Below are 16,195 nucleotides of genomic sequence, written 5' to 3'. Positions count from 1 at the left end.
GCAGACAGACCTGCCCTGTGGGGACACTCAGCTGCGTGGACCGTTGGGGCATGCGTGGTTTCCAGATAACGCTAGAAACTCTTTGTTCGGTGTCAAACCGGTCAGACACCTTACACGGCCCCATACCCGTGAAGTAGGGGGTGTGGCTGGGACTCCTCCCTGCTCTGCTCATTCTCCCCATCATGGATTATTCGACCTCTCAGCTCATCCAGTGATGAACTCGGCCCCATACTAAGGGCACCCCGAAGGCAGAGCTTTAAAGTTCTCTTGTTCAACATGTAAAAATCTTCGTCTTGTGGCTCACACAGGCGGCCGACTCTCGCTTCTCACTGGTGTGGATGGGCCGCCTGAAACCGCCCTCTCCTGCCTTTTAAGTCCCCGTCGTGGAGTCTAACAGCGGTCGGTAAGCCACATGGCGCAGACCGTTTTCTCAAACAGCAGAGGAAAAGCTCAGCTGCGAACAAAATGGACAGCATTTCCCAAATGGACTTTAACTTCTAAGTGGACTTCCTGGAAGCCCTTCATTAGCTCCCTTTTAGGCACTGAGAGTTTTCTGATTGGGAGGAGAAGCCCGTGGACTTCGCTATTATCTGGCCTAGTCAGAAGGGCCCTTGTCTTATGCGGGTGGGGGCGGGGGACCAGTGCCGTCTGAAGAAATCACGCGGTGAGAGACAGGGTGACTTCCAGCCAGGTCTGCATGGGCAGAAGTACCTCGAGGTGCTCAGGGATGGGATTATCAGCATCATCAGGCTCCAACAGACTGATTCCACATTAACCAAACTTCTAAAAAACTCACATACGAAAAGTGGAGGCTGGACTTACTAATGCAATAGAAGACATAATCATCAATCAGACCAAAATATCACAGTTCAACAATCAGCACTTTTCTCCTCAACGGCCCAATCACAGGCATGAGGTGATGTGGTGAGCATGGACAGAAGCCGAACAGGAAGGGGTTTTCCTAGATTAACTGGGACTCCCTTTCTGTTACAGGAATAGACCTGCGGCCTAGACGAGTGATCAAGGCTGATCACGGTGACAGTCACGGTCTCTCACGGTCAACACTCATGGAACTCTCCCTCTGCCACTCTTTCTAGACTGGCCGAGCCCTGACTCATGGATAGCTGCCCCTGCTGATCTACAGACAGGCTGATGCCCTGAAGCCAGCCTCTGGGAGCCAAGACCCCTGCACTGACACTTGCTAGCTCCGTGAGCCTGGTCAGGTTACTTACCCTGTCTGTACCTTGATTTCCACATCTGTAAGATGGGAACAACTGTGAGGGTGGAAGGATTACATTGGTACAACCTGCCCATTCTCCTGCATCCCTAAAGCTCGTGGAGAATGGGGCTTTATCAGTATTAAAGGTGCCCATTGTCTCCACTTCCTCCTCTTCCATCTTGTCTCCCAGCTGGCTGGTGGGGAAAACAGGAGTGCAATGATTGGGCCCCCTGAAGCCCCAAGAGGTACTAATTAACACAAAGTTCTGTGACTTCTGGGTTCAGAATGACCACACACTGGGCCCATCTCCGGTGCTGTTGCGCAAGTCTGAGCACAGGAACTGCTGACTATCCTCAAACCGTTCCCTCATTCTTAATTGCATCTTGCTTCCGAAAACCATCATTTCATATTTCAAACCCGTAGCCATCCCCCCGAAGACTATAAAATGATGGCTTTGTGCAGAAGAACAGCCCAAGTTCCCGAGCTCTTTTATGAGATAACGACTGGGCTAAACACTTCACAAATTTCTCTCTGATCCTCCCAATTCTGCAAAGCAGACATTAGCGTCCTTGTGTCTCGGAGGAGGAGACTCGGAAAGCATGGACTCAGGTTCCCACCGGCAAGCGGCGGCGTGCGCACTCCCACCCGATCAAAACACGAGGCTTGGTCCCTGCAACCAAATCACCCCCCACTGGTGAACACCCGGGGACTCCGCGTTCTCCCGCGTCCAGGCACACCGGGGAGTGTTTCTACCTCGTTTACGAGAGCCTGGCTGACGGGTCTCTACCACCGGAGGAAAAGCCACTCTCCCCATTGTTCACGCAGCTGAAACGTTCACACCGAGATGACGGAATAAAAATAAGGAATAACTGGAGCACCCAGACGTAATGGACTCTGGACTACTCCGAAGCATTAAACAAAAAACCCAGTTAGAGGACCGTCGGTCAAGTCTCTCGCAAACGGGAAACTGAAGACTCTTCAAAGGTGCAACAGCGCCACCTATGGCCACAGAGCAGCGCTCCGAGTTGCTGGGAAAGGGGCCGCCAAACTCGCCCGCGTCTAAGAAAAGGTCGGTGAGGTTGCTAAAAACGGGCTGGCTGCCCAGGGACCTCACCAACAGCCGCGCTAGCACCCACGAAACTGCGCTGTAGGAAGGGGCGCTGCGTTCAGCACTTAATCTGGAGCCTTAAACAAGACACAGGCTCATGGAAAGCAACCTTAGCGGGAAGGGGTCCTGGGCATCCAGTCCTGCCCCCGCATTCTCAGGGGCCTGAGGCCCAGACAGTCTGTCCTCCCAGCACTCAGCAGCAAACCGAACTCCTAGTCCTCATGTCTCGCACCCTACCAGCGCCCACCAGAGCCACGCCAACCCGGACGCGCAGAATCACAGCTGTTTTCCCCACAGCAGGTGGTCTAAGTGTCTCGTGCTTCCAGAAGAGCCGGTGACTAGAAATCATACAACTGTGTTAACATACAAAAATGTTTATTTTCACAGTAAAACAGCATGAGATGCCCCCCTTTTATTCCCTCTATTTAAAATAAAAGGGGAATGTCAAATCAACGTTTTGATTTTTTTTAACCTATTAAGAGTACAGAAAAAATCAAAATTTTCTTCACTCACAAAGGAGAGAAGCTTATTCCCTGAAAACAGCTCAATATCCATTTTTCTAAACGTATTGGCTATGGCCAACCTCCTAGCAATTTAAAGGTTTTAGTGAATGAGTACAAGGCAATATGACTTCTGAGTTGTAAAAGCATACATTCTATACAAAAAAAATCATCAAGTCTCCAGCTTAAGGCAATTTCGCTGTTCTCCCATCTTACTAGAATGACACCAATTTCATCAAAACTTCCTACTTCACTAAGAACTGTCACCATATCCATATCACGTTAAGTCATACTCGGACTATCATACATATACACTACTGAGCAAATCAGAATCAGATCAGAAACAGACCGTCCTCTTCAGTCTTCCAAGCTGATACTCCTAGATACTCAGCAAAAGTTTACTGAGCACCTCCTAGGTGCTTTGTACACAAGGTAGCCAACTCTCACAATCACACAAATCAAGTAACACTCACATTCCACAAGTGAGGAAATAGACTTGGGCCATAAAAAGGAAGGCTGACAAGTCCCATAAAACCTACATATTCATCATCAGAAAAAAAAGAATCTAGATTGTTGCCTTCTCTCAACATTCACTAACTTAATCTTTCCTTCCGTACTCTTGACTACATAAAACCAAGTCTAACTTTTTCTCCCAATAAGCATCACCAGAGAAAAACAAGTACTAAGTCATTAGCAACGTCTGGAATGTCAAAGCCCACTTCTCTTCTGCACCGTCATCATTTTTAAAATGTTTTATTTTTAGTGCGTATGGAGCTAAAATATTAACTTTTTACTGTGTTGGCAGAGACTAAATCAACTGCAGAAGTGTCCAAGTTCAATCTATACCCTTCTGTCTCACAGTCCCCCCGACATCTCTCCTTTCAAGCCGCGTCAGGCTGAGACCACTGAAGTCTGGCACCAATGAACTCCCCGATGTTCGGGAAACCAGTCAGTGAGGCTGGTTAGCGGAGCAACAGAGCAAGGGCCTGCAGTCAGACCAGCCTGCCCACCCCAGGCAGGCCTCAGCCCCTCATGGCATGGGGCCGGGGACGCATCTCTTTCAATGTCTTTCAGCCTTGATCAACAAAGCAGACACGGATATGTGTCCTTCCACACCGGCCGGGAGGCAGGACGCAAGGACAGCACTGAGTACAGCTCCTGGCCAGGCAGGCAGGTCGGGAATAATCCGTAGCTATTTTGTTGTAATGATGACGATGATGATTAACAAACTAAGACAGGCCAAAGAGAAGAAGTAACCCCAGAGAATAAACATCTACAAGTCAACGAGCATTTCTTTTCAGGTTGATTGCAGAACATACTGGTGATTTTTTTTAATAAACCAAGTTTCGTTCATTTATTACACAGACTTACAGGTTCACATGCAAGTCTCCAAGAAAAAAAAAAAGAATCTGTGGCCTCTAACTTTTGGATACAAAGAAAGTTTAAAAAAGAAATTTCAGACAAAAGGAGAACTAAAGTAAAGGGGGTATGGGGACTACAGAAGTCTTTCGCAACCAGAGTAACTTGACAGGAGGACACGTGCTGGAAATCCAAACGCGTGAATTCATACCATCCACACTAATGCTCTGGCTGCCGTGGGCACTAACAGTTTTCCAGGGCCACAGAGGGTGGGTCCCGGTCCTCCATGTGTGCGTCTCACACACCTTCATGGGAACCCTACAAGGGAAGTGCTGTCACTATCTTCCCCATCTCAGAGACAGAAAAACTGAGGCACCAGGAGACGGAACAGTCCAGGTTACGATGACAGTAAGTGACATCTGCATTTCTGCTGCTAAGAAAGGAACTCAAGGGAGAATGTTAGGTAATCAGGCTGCCTGGTCCTCACCCAGACAGCAGATGCCATACACCCCTGCCATAAGATGAGGGGCCACAGGCAGACAAGCCTGAAGTCACCGTCCAAGATAAACCAACATGTGAGATGGAGCGCAGTGACGGACGTGGACCCCTCTCTGCGTGAAGGGAAGTGAAGTGGGACTGGTGTGCTCTGTCTGCCCTGGCCTGGGCTTTACCGCACCGCGTTGCCATCAGCTATCACCAAAAGTTGGAAAGCCTGAGCCCTTTACACTCTGTGGAGCTAAGGAGAGACACTTCTCTACTGCAGACAAAGCAGCGTTTGAAACAAAGTCTAAACCTTTTCTTTGCCTACATGCAGCAAAGGGGGAAAATGAAACCTTTCTCTAAAAAGTGTCTACATAGTCTCACTAATCATATCTGTAGAACAGTCTCAACACATTAGAACTCTTCAGATCACAGGGGGAAATCACCACCTCCAACAAAAGGCTCCCAGAGAGAGCACGAGCCAGTCTTCTCAGGAGGAAGCAAAGCCAGTGGGGGGGAGATGTGGGGACCCACAGCAGGGCGGGCAAGACTGCAACCAGGAGGAGGCCCGGCACCCCCACAGGCAACCCCAGTCAGCGTCCAAGCACAGGAGAGGGAGGCACGCCTGGCCTCAGACTCCGCATCCCTCTCACCCCTTCTCAGCCTGCTTCCCCTTCCCCACACACAACTGGGGGATGACGGAAATCGTGAGGCACACCGTGCTGAAGAAGGATGAAATAAATCCTCCAGAACCATTACAGACCCACCTGTAGCAGTCCTACAAAAGATGCACCGGTTCCAGCTGTGCCGCCACGGGAAACCAGCTCCTAAAAGCCTTCTACACTCTCTGTTGGCCATGGGAGAAGGTGTAACTCAGGAGACCACACACTCAGGCCACTTCCCCAGCCAACACACATGAGCCACCCGGGGCTTTCTCTCTGGGGGGAAAGGTGTCCAAACATCCCATCGATCAAAACACAGCTAGCAACTGTGTTAAAGCCTTGACCCCTGGGATCTGTGCTCTTATCTTCATGACCGAGGCTACAGATCATTCATTAAGGGTCAGAAGGGTCAAGTTCATGGGACAAGCACTTGTGACTCTGCTCCTCCAAAGACTTTTTTACTCCTCACGGGTGCTGACAAACGTAAGGAACTCGAGCGTGTTAAGAGAACCTCGTCAAACCAGAAAATGAGGAATAGCCCAGGCCCTGAACTCGCTGTTGAAGTCAACATCTGGGACCAGCTTCCCTAAATACACAAAAATTAAGAAAAAGACCCAGGCACAGAACTTTGAGGTCAGGCTACCAAGAAACTTCATTCAAGTGTTCCAGAAATCAACTAATCATTGCAATCCATGAAGAGTAAGATTCCATGAGCTTAATGTGCAATGAAAGTGGAAGAGAAGTCTCATGCAAGATTCATGACTCAACCGTCATGTTTCATCTGAACATTTCTCAGGTGTAACCCAGAGGGCAACTAATGCTCGATCCCCGCCCCCTGCTTCTGACCCTGAGTGAGTCTGGGCGGGAGGGCCGTGCAGCGCTTACCTGGCCGGTGTCTGTTGGCTGCTTCCGCAGGAAGTGAGCTGCCCTGGAACCTCCGTGCTCCCGTCCTGCCCCCAGTCCCGCCAGGATAGTGGTAGATGACAGAAGCGGAACACAGCCCTTCAAGGGCAGCTGGGTGTGGGAAGAAAAGCACGGTCAGCTGAGCGGCCTATCCCAAGCTCCAACTGCAGTGGCTAAGAATGATCCGAACAGATCAGTTATGCAGAAATGTCCATTTTTCCCCCAAAACAAAGATCGAAGCTACAGATCACTGGTTTGGTTACAGACAGGAACGTGCTACCAACACCCTTCCCCAGGGCCGGCCCATGCAGGCAACACCAAACCCTCTGGGGAGACGCCAGGCCTCACTGGGAGGCTGGCACACACGTGCCTCAGGCCGGCCAGCTCGTCCCCTCTGACCGGCAGCTGAGCGCCCACCGGGAGGCAGGCTGTGTGCCCGATTCCGGCGCTACGGAGCTGGGTGGCAGAAAATGCCCACGTTGACAATAAGCCAAAACAAGACCAGCAAAGCAGGACCGCAACGCCCCATCCCATCGCACACCCTACATGCACCTGGCACCCTCGGGGCCAACACCCTCGAGCCTGTCTCCTTCTCAGAGGCAACCGCACTTTGCTCTTCTGCATGGACAGTTACAGCCACATGCCTGCCTCGTCCTGCCTCAGCGCCTGCCCCATTCCTGCAGCGGTCCTCAAGCGTCGTGGTCTTAGCACCCTTCGACACCGTGGAAAATCACCGAGGTTCAGAAAGACCTTTCCCCTGTGCCAAGCACACCTACAGATGCTCACCCCATCTCAAAATAAAACTAAGAAAACATTTAAATACGTGTTCATTCCGTATAAAATCACAGTAAGCCCACTCCGTTGTTCCATGGTTATGAACACTAATTCCCAAAACAAAAGCATGCGGGCAGAGCCGCTCCGTTTTACACTTTTACAAATGTCTTTAACATCTGGCTGGATGCGAGGGAGCTAGGCTCTCCTGTCTGCGTCTGCCTGGGACCCCCTCCGAAGCCATGGGTCGTGGAGCCTGTGGGAGAGCGCTACAGGCCTAGGACAGGCTGCGGGAGAAAGCAGCCATCCGCACCCCGGCCCCAGGAACCCCGCGGATGCGGCTTATCACTCTGTGGCCCCCCACGTGACCGGGGGCCATTCTTCCTGGGTAAGTGTCTGCTGCCAGGGCCTTGACGTCTGGCTTGCTGGGGTACGGATACACTCTGCCACCCAATCTCTAGCCTCTTTGAGAAACCACATTCTGAAGTGGAAAAGCCCATTTTAAGGGGCGCCTGGAGGCTCCGTCGTCGAGTGTCTGCTTTGGCTCAGGTCATGATCCCAGGACCCTGATCCATCCTGGCATCGGGCTCCCTGCGCAGAGGGGAGCCTGCTTCACCCTCTCCCACTCCCCGTGCTTGTGTTCCCCTTCTCACTGCATCTCTCTCTGCAAATAAATCTCTAGGAAAAAAAAAACACACAGAAGTCCATTTTAAGAATATCTTCCATTTAAAGTGCCCCACAGTATACTGCTAAACATTTATCGAAGAACTGACTTCATTTCTTCATTTGGACTCGTCGTCCAGCTGCCCGGCCGCCTGACTCACCCTCCGCACTCACACGTTTCTCCAACAGCACGACAGGACACGCACGGTCAGCTGAGGATGGACATGCAGAGACCATGCCTTCCACGCCACCCCCAGGAGGTGGGCCCCGAAGGGAAAACACATGTAAACACACAATTCCAGCGCAGAGGGCAAGCTCCGTCACAGGCAGGCCTCGCGAGACACGCAGGCCCCTGCCTGGAGGGCTGGGAGAGGGCGCTGCTTTGAAGTAGGTTTCTAACATGCTGGTGAGGGTTTTTCATTGAAAGGTAACTCACAGGGCATGACCACGGGGCAGGGGGAACGCTGTCCAATTCACAGGTATGGGGCCTTCACACCATCTAATTCCAGGACCTCGGGAGGGGTTTTCATCACCCCTTCCCTGTGGGAAGCCCCACAGCCACCAGCATGCACACGCCCCTCTGCCCAGCCCCTGGAAGCCAGTCATTGGTCCCCTGACTTTTCGGGACATTCCAGATAAGAGGCAGCCCTGTGTGTCTGGCTCCCTGCACTTAACGTGGTGCTGTCAGGGCTCACCCAGGCTGGAGGGCACCTGTACCTCGTGCAGCTCTGCGTCTTTCGTTTACTGAGCTGCAGCGCACAGACAACAGGACACTCGTGTCAGGCATACAACGCATGGATTCAGCTGTTCCATACAATTACCCGGGCTCACCCAGACAGGCGGAGTCACCACCCATCACCACACCTTGGTACTACCCTGTTCCTGACACATTCCCCGTGATGTCACCTTCCACACCTGCATGTCTTTTTTTCCTTTTTTTTTAATTGTCCAACATATTCTTTTTTTTTTTTAAGATTTATTTATTAATTTGACAGAGACACAGCGAGTGAGGGAACACACACAGGGGGAGTGGGTGAGGGAGAAGCAGGCTTCCTGCTGAGCAAGAAGCCCAGTGAGGGGCTAGATCCCAGGACACTGGGATTATGACCCCAGCTGAAGGCAGACACTTAACGGCTGAGCCCCCAGGAGCCCCTAACTGTCCAACATTTTCATGTCTTATTAACATTCCACTGAATAGGCGTACCATAGGCAGTTGATTCGTCCACCAGCTAACGTACAGACGAGGTTCTAAAGAATGAGGGAGAGAGGTGACCAAGGGGGAGAGCGGCATTCTAAGCAGAGGGCAAGATGTGCTTAAAAACAAGCCCAAGAGTGGGGAGCCTGGGTGGCTCAGTGGGTTAAAGCCTCTGCCTTCAGCTCAGGTCATGATCTCAGGGTCCTGGGATCAAGCCCCGTATTGGGCTCTCTGCTCAGCAGAGACCCTGCTTCCCTCTCTCTCTCTCTCTCTCTGCCAGCCTCTCTGCCTACTTGTGATCTCTATCAAATAAATAAATAAAATCTTTAAAAAAAAAACAAGCCCAAGGGAACCCAGAGGAACAAGGAAAGGCAGCACACTGTCCGGGAAAGTGCATGCAGGTGCCAGCAGGACCTCAGTGTGGGGCTGGGAGGCAGGGGAGGTGCAGTGAGGACGGGGATGGTGTGGTAAGGAGACCCGGCAGCAGACAAGGCGGCAGGGTTACCCCAGACGATCCCCCGCAGCAACTAGACAGCCGCTGCTTCTCCTCCCGCACCCTTCATTTTTAGAACCACTTTTCTATGTTTTCTCTTATTTCAAGTAACAGTTGCTCTAATGGCATATGTGCTGTCTGCACGAGATGATCTTACCTCCAAGCCACAGGAAGTCATTCACGGAGCGGAGGAGCTCCACGGACATGTGGTAGTGCACCAAGGAGTCCTGCAGCATCCCAGCCTGGAGGCACAAATCCCCCACGTGCTTGCGCATGCGCCCTTGGCACCGCTTCTTGTAGTGTCTATGAAACACAACACACAGACACGCGTCACCGCTGGTTCACCACTTCTGTCCCCAAAGCACACCAGCAAAGCACTATTCGACTCTCCCTCGACCCAAAAAGGCTAAGAAGGCAACCTGAGGCTCCATGATTGAAAAGCAGCGGCCGTCACGGCCAGTGTGGGAGCTGGAAGGGTCCTGACCTCACAAACACCTGCCCAGTTATTTTCTAGAGGGGACAGGAACGCGGGACTTCCGCTGCGCATTTCACTTAGCAACACTAGACGTAGGATTTTCCTCCGCAAATTTTCCATGACATCAGCACAAGAAAGTTGATGTTTCAGCTCTTTAAAAAAAAATCAATTATCTTCCACTTTCTTAACTTCAAACCCATTATTATTTTATGAAGAGAGCTATGGGGCATATCAAAGGCCAGCCACTTGGTGTGGGCAGACAAGACCTCTACCTCCACTCCGTCAGAGCAGGCCCCAGGAATGCCTTGAGCGGGTGGGACCGGGCATCACCAACAGCTCCTTGAATACGGGCAAGGAAACGGCCTTAGATAATGCAAAGGCTTCTATCTACTCAGAAACCAAAGAAACTATACCAAACTTTCCTTTACCGTTTTGAAATATTCCTATTCTTTTAAACACTAAATTTCTTAAAAGATAAGCCTTTTTTCAAGAAAAATAGCAGCTGTATTAAATTATCACTCTGAGGAAGCAATCACATCAAGAACAAAACCCCCGTGGAAATCCACGACATGCGAAGTTTCCAGCTAAGTGAACGTTACTGACAGCCCTCAACACGAAGTTAAGTCTCCAGACCTAAGCGACGAGCTCTCCCCATGCTCTGGCTCTGGGATTCAGCACCCCGTTCCCAGTACTGGCTGAACTAAGACTGTCCGGTAGGGCAGGGGAGAGACAGAAGAGGAAAGGCCAGTCTCCTGCCCTGCCCTGTGGCACTGTGAGGATGGCCCCCACCAGCAAGCCCTCCCTGCCCTGTAAGAAACACCGCCCCTGTACTCCCCTGCCTTTCCCCACTGGATACCTCCACTCTGTAGGGTCCCTCTGCCATGTCCCTGCTACATACATGTGCGTGCGCGCGCGCGCACACACACACACACACACACACACACACGGGGGGGGGGGGGCTGTTCCCAGGCGGTAAATCTGATTAGGTCACTCCCCAGCCTCAAACACCCAGCACAGTTCTAGCTCTCCTCCCGCTGCCCCTGCCTCCCCTCCTCCCACTGCCCTGCACTCTACAGCTTCACCTTCCTGTTTACCAGGGTCCCCAGTGACCTCCTGCCTAATCCTTCACACTCTCCTTAGGGCTCATTTCCACCATCAGTTTCTCAAGAAAGCCCTCCCTGGGGCGCCTGGGTGGCTCAGTGGGTTAAGCCTCTGCCTTCGGCTCAGGTCATGATCCCAGGGTCCTGGGATTGAGCCCCAGCATCGAGGCTCAGCAGGGGCCTGCCCACCCCCGCCTGCCTCTCTGCCTGCTTGTGATTTCTCTGTAAAATAAATAAATAAAATCTTAAAAAAAGAAAGAAAGCCCTCCCTGCCTCCTGCTTCTGCACTCTGGGTTAGATGCCCCGGCTGCATTCCTAGAACACTCCGTGCTGAATCAACCTCTGACATTTGTAAGCTCCAAAAAGGCAAGGACTTTTTGCTTACCACTGTGCCTCCATCCTCCTCCCCGGACACTCAAAAATTTGCTATGAATAAACACATGAATGGACGGTCTCAATGGGACTGAACCGCTCCAACCATCCCAACCCCCTCTTTGTGCAGAACAAAACCACTAACCCCTCTCTGAAAGGCCACTCCCCACTGACACCCTTCACTGCCTCCCTCTGTTGTCAGTTTTAATAAAAACCAAGTTCCTCTAAAGCCCTGCAGGACAGGTCCTCTCCAGGGTCCTCCGAGCCAGCGGGAACAGCCTCCCCACTGAAGCCTGGGGCATGGACCGTGCCACACCAGGCACTGAACTCAGCCCCCACCACACAAGCTTCCTGCCCCTGCCCGGGCTGCTCCTGCCACCTGAGCCACCTCCCTGGCCCCTTTACCTGGTGACTGTCAGTCTGTCAGTCTGTCTTCAGAACACAACGCAGAGTCCTCTGTCTCCTGGATATCCCCCTCACAGTGTCCCTTAGCTCCCGGAGGGGCTGCCCCCCCAAACACAACACCATTGTTACTGAATTTTTGTCCATGCCCTCTATTAAGACGATGGCCTCGGGGCGCCTGGGGGGCTCAGCCGTTAAGCGTCTGCCTTCTGCCTTCGGCTCAGGTCAGGCATGATCCCAGGGCCCTGGGATTGAGCCCCGCATCGGGTTCCCCACTCGGTGGGAAGCCTGCTGTTCCCTCTTCCACTCCCCCTGCTCATGCTCCCTCTCTCGCTGTTTGCTGTGTCTCTCTGTCAAAGAAATAAATAAAATCTTAAAAAAAAAAAAAAGACCACGGCCTCTCTGAGAGCATTTGGGAAGAGGAGAAAGAGATGAGAAGAGGGAAGGAGGAACAAAAAGCAAAACGCAGCCCGAATCCGAGGATCCTCATGGGCCTGTCACAGGCTCCACTTCATCACCATGACCACATCTAACTCTGGCGGCCACACAAGGTACCGAGCAGGGGCTCTGTCTTGCCCTGACTGTAGAGTCACAGGAGAGAACCACGTCAACTGAACAGAAGCTCAGGGAACGTGCACCTGTGTGCCCGGGAGACGGGAGCCCAAAACCAGCTCCACCAGCTGCACTTCCGGGCCTCCCCCAAAGCTGATGGTGCCTGGCTCCCTCCCCCAGGGTGCTCTCCATTCCAACAGGGAGAGGACCCCAGCATCCACACGTACACTTCCCTCCTCCGGTAACAACTGCCGACCTCCAGCTCCTGGCCAGGGCCAGGTGGACAAACACTGCCCCTGTGTCACTGTGCCGGGTGACAGATGCAGGCAGGGAGGCTGGTTGGGACCTTACCCCTCCCCCGCCCCTTCCGCCCTTAACCTGGTGTTAATCCCCCTAATGGTGGAGGCCATGGGACACACAGGTAGTGCCTCACACGTGGGAGAATCTGAAAAGAACTGCTTCCTCCCAAGTCCTGCAACCCACCGGTCCCAGCCCTCGCCCTTACCCTCCTCCCGCTCCAGTCTACACCGGGCTGGGGGAGCTGGCCCACACTCCAGTCTACACCGGGCTAGGGGAGCTCACCCACACTTGGTTCTAACTACAAGCCACATAGTGACGACTCCAGCGCGTCTCCCCAGTCCACTCCCTCCCTGCACTCCAGACTCACAAATCCGTTCGCCTCTTGGAAACCGTCGCCTAAACGTCAAATAGGCGTGTACAACACACGTCCAATATTTCCCTCTCGAATCCGACTCCTAGCAGGGGCCTCCCCGTCTTCCCCCTTAGACAGCCCCGCCACATCCCTGGCTCTTCAAGTCAAAACCCTGAGTTTCTTACTTGATTTCCTCTCCCCCTCACCGCTGCCCCCACACCAGTCAGGGACAAGCCTCGTCTCCGCTTTGTCCCCCCGCTTTGTTCCCAGGACTCGCGCAGGGTGCTGTCAGGGCCCACCAAAGAGCGGGACGTCTCCCCTGGCACCAGACCCCAGGGAAGGCATGTGAGTCTCACGGGAGAGGCTAAGAGGACGGCCCAGGAAAAGGGGCTCACAGTTCTCCTGTCGTTCGACAGCTCCCAGTTAAGACACATGCTGCCCGAGGCCAGCCGGTGAGAAGGGAGCAGGCCCGGCAAAGCTATTGTCACAGGCCGCGGGGTCTTGGGAGCAACAGGCCAGCCCCACAGCGACCCCGGCCTGCATTTCTGCAGGCGGGAAGTTTCAGCGTCTTCCGCTCCCTGAACTTGCTTTGGCTTCGTCCTCCCCACCTTAGCCCGTGAGGGACTTTCTAAGAAGGTCCAGACCGTCTCCCTTGAGACAAAGTAAGTAAAGGAAGAAAGTGTTCGCAGGCGGACCGCAGCAGAAAAGAAGAAACAAGGCCTCCAGGCCGGCATGGGGGTGGGGCCAGACCTCTCCCCATGGGTGAGCTGGGCCGGGGTAAGGATGAGGAGCTAGGGCAGCCGACCTTGGTTAAATGTTGGCGTTTCACGGCTGCAAACTGGTGATGCGCCTGTCGGTGACGGACGTGAGCCCAACAAAGAGAGAAACAGCGCTCTCACCCACACGGGGTCGAAAGGAAAGGCTGGGTCAGGTACAGGCCATAGGACTGCAAAGCCAAGCCATGTATACGGCTCTGCGCGCTTCCTGGCTAGAGCAGAAAGAAGGCCACGGTCAACCACAGAGGTCCCCATGTCCACAAGCTCCAGAGGAACTAGCTCTTTAGAAGGCCACATTTTCCTAATACCTAGAAAAGTTGCCCTCATTAAGGGGGCAAAGACAGATGGTGGAAGAGCCTCTGCCCTTTTACGGAGGACGGGCGCTCGGGTGAGGTCAAGAAAACAGCATGCTCCAGGTGAAAGCGAAAGCCTCCGGGCACCGCATCCTCCGACAGCGCCCGTCTGCGGCCAGCGCGCTCCCGAGCCGGGTACCCCGCGCCGGCGGCCGCTGGCCTACAAGCTCTGTCATGCACGTCACGCAGCCACAGCCAAAACACGCGTCCCTGCTATGCTCATTCCCAAGCCAGGGTCAAGCGAGGCGCTGCAGTCTCAGACTTTCCAGGTTAAAAACCCCGTGAAAAGTCCCTGTGCAGCCGCCGAAATCAACAAGCATCCCACGTCCTCCAAACGGAAAAGATTAATAAGGGCTCATTTGCCACCAAATACTAAGTCAGACCCAACAAGTTCCCCAAAGCAAATCTCAGGTATCAAACATCAGTGCGTCACGTGCTTTAAAAAGCAAAATAGTTTTTAAATCAGAAAAACGGAAGACGGCCGGGGAGACACAGGATGCAGGCGGCAGTCAGTCTGGCTTTTCAAGCGGTGAAGGCAGCGAGAAGGCAGCACACGGGGAGATCTAGCTACTTCCGATGCAGCGTGTTCACAGCCTACCTTTTCAGACCCAACAACATACTCACGGGGCGGTACGGTAGAAAAAAAAAAGGAAAAGGAAAGAAAAGAGGAACAAGCAAAAATTAGAAACACACAAGAACAAAAATAACTTTGACAGCTACAACACTGCGCGCCCAAGAATCTCCCGTGGGCTTTCGAGGCCTGGGGCACCCGAGAACGTTCCAGTGAAATACGTCCGCACCTCGTGTTATGGGGGGCTGCGGGGCCCAGAGTGGCCACACCTGCCACAAGGCCTGCGGACGCGATCAGTGCGCCACCCAAACCTCGGCCTTCACCTAGGCGTTTCCTGTGAGCTACGAACTTCGGTCTCGTTTTAAGCTGGACGCTCCTACCCAGAGCGGCAGGACAGAGCTGGGCTCTGTCTCCACACCAAGTCAGTGTTTTAAAAATGAGAGCACCGCAGACGAGTGAAAGCAACAATGGACCGGCAGGGATGACGGGACAGCGCATTTGATCTTAGGTCACCGGCGTCACTATGTCACACAAGTTCCAAAGCTGGCTGAGTGTCTACGCTCGCCAAGAACAGATCGGTCCCCCCGGGAGGGCCATCCCATCTACTGCTGGACTTCCCGTGCCTACAGCCATGCCAGGCACACAGTCCCCGGGCTTGTTACTCCCGCCAAGTCGTGAGCATCGATTTCAAATGGCAAAAACAGGCCAGCATTCTCTGGTGGGTCTGCAACCTCAAAGCCAAGAAGTCGTGACCAAAGAATGTCCCCAGTTCCTCATGTAGCAGAGGGTCAGAGCGGGATCCCTGGCCACCTCCGAGGCTTCAGCGGCTGGTCTATACGGCGGGGACCAGCCAGTCCCAGCCCACGCCACAGGCTGTGGGGGCGCGGGAGTGCAGGGGCTAAGTGCAGGTTGGCCCCGTGTGGTGAGGGGAGGTCACCAGGTGGCTTTGGAGAAGGCCTGGCTGCCCCTCGTGACTACCCCTCACGGCTGCCCGGGCTCCCCCGCCTCACCACCCCAGCTCCAAGGTGGGAAAGGGGACCACTGGTGTCCTGACTTCAGGGCCACTGCGAGGACTGAGTACAGATCGTGGGTGCAACGGGCCCTTCCCTTAGCCACACACGCGCACGTCTGGTGAGGAAAGAAAACCAGCACAGACCCTGCAAAGCACCCTGGGGGGGGAATCTTAGGCCACTCTGTGCTTGCCCCTCGCAGGGCTGGCCCAGGCCTGTTTTTCTCAGTTCTGTGACATTTTCTCCTCCAACTTACCAACAGATGGCAAGTCAGTGTTTGATCTCAGGTAAACTCCAGAAACATGCTAAGCACCTACTCTGCAGGGCCACTGTGCCCACGGGACACAAGGTCACTCAGTACTCGCCCGCAAGACCCACATCCACATTCTACAAGAGGGGAAGGAGGGACTTGGTGCCCACAGTCATGAAGCCCCACACTCTCCCAGCCGAGGGGGACCTCCTCCAGGGAAGCATGGAACCTACGCATCGTCCTCCTCTGTGCACGGACACCACAGTGGCCACGGCACAGGGAGGCAGCGCCGGGGACAGACAGGGGAAGCAAAGGGCACAGTAGGGTAC

At 53.5% G+C, this 16,195-nt stretch overlaps 1 protein-coding gene across 12 annotated transcripts in view; it reads right to left on the bottom strand.

Annotated features, from left to right (window-relative positions):
• The window catches only part of TRAPPC9 (trafficking protein particle complex subunit 9), a 532,249-nt gene that overhangs the window by 504,376 nt on the left and 11,678 nt on the right, over nucleotides 1-16,195 (bottom strand). For 7 of the 12 annotated variants that reach the window (XM_047725278.1, XM_047725277.1, XM_047725280.1 and 4 more), the window contains 3 exons: nucleotides 14,634-14,654; nucleotides 9,511-9,656; nucleotides 6,214-6,342 (listed from right to left, as the gene is read on the bottom strand). In XM_047725278.1, coding sequence (XP_047581234.1) covers nucleotides 6,214-6,342; nucleotides 9,511-9,656; nucleotides 14,634-14,654 — 296 coding nt within the window. The remainder of the gene's footprint in view (nucleotides 1-6,213; nucleotides 6,343-9,510; nucleotides 9,657-14,633; nucleotides 14,655-16,195) is intronic. The other 5 variants (XM_047725273.1, XM_047725275.1, XM_047725282.1 and 2 more) reach the window with 1 other exon arrangement.

The sequence above is a fragment of the Lutra lutra genome, chromosome 4, assembly GCF_902655055.1.
Source record: "Lutra lutra chromosome 4, mLutLut1.2, whole genome shotgun sequence".
Classification (NCBI taxonomy): domain Eukaryota; kingdom Metazoa; phylum Chordata; class Mammalia; order Carnivora; family Mustelidae; genus Lutra; species Lutra lutra.
This window is presented reverse-complemented; position numbering and strand designations above follow the sequence as displayed.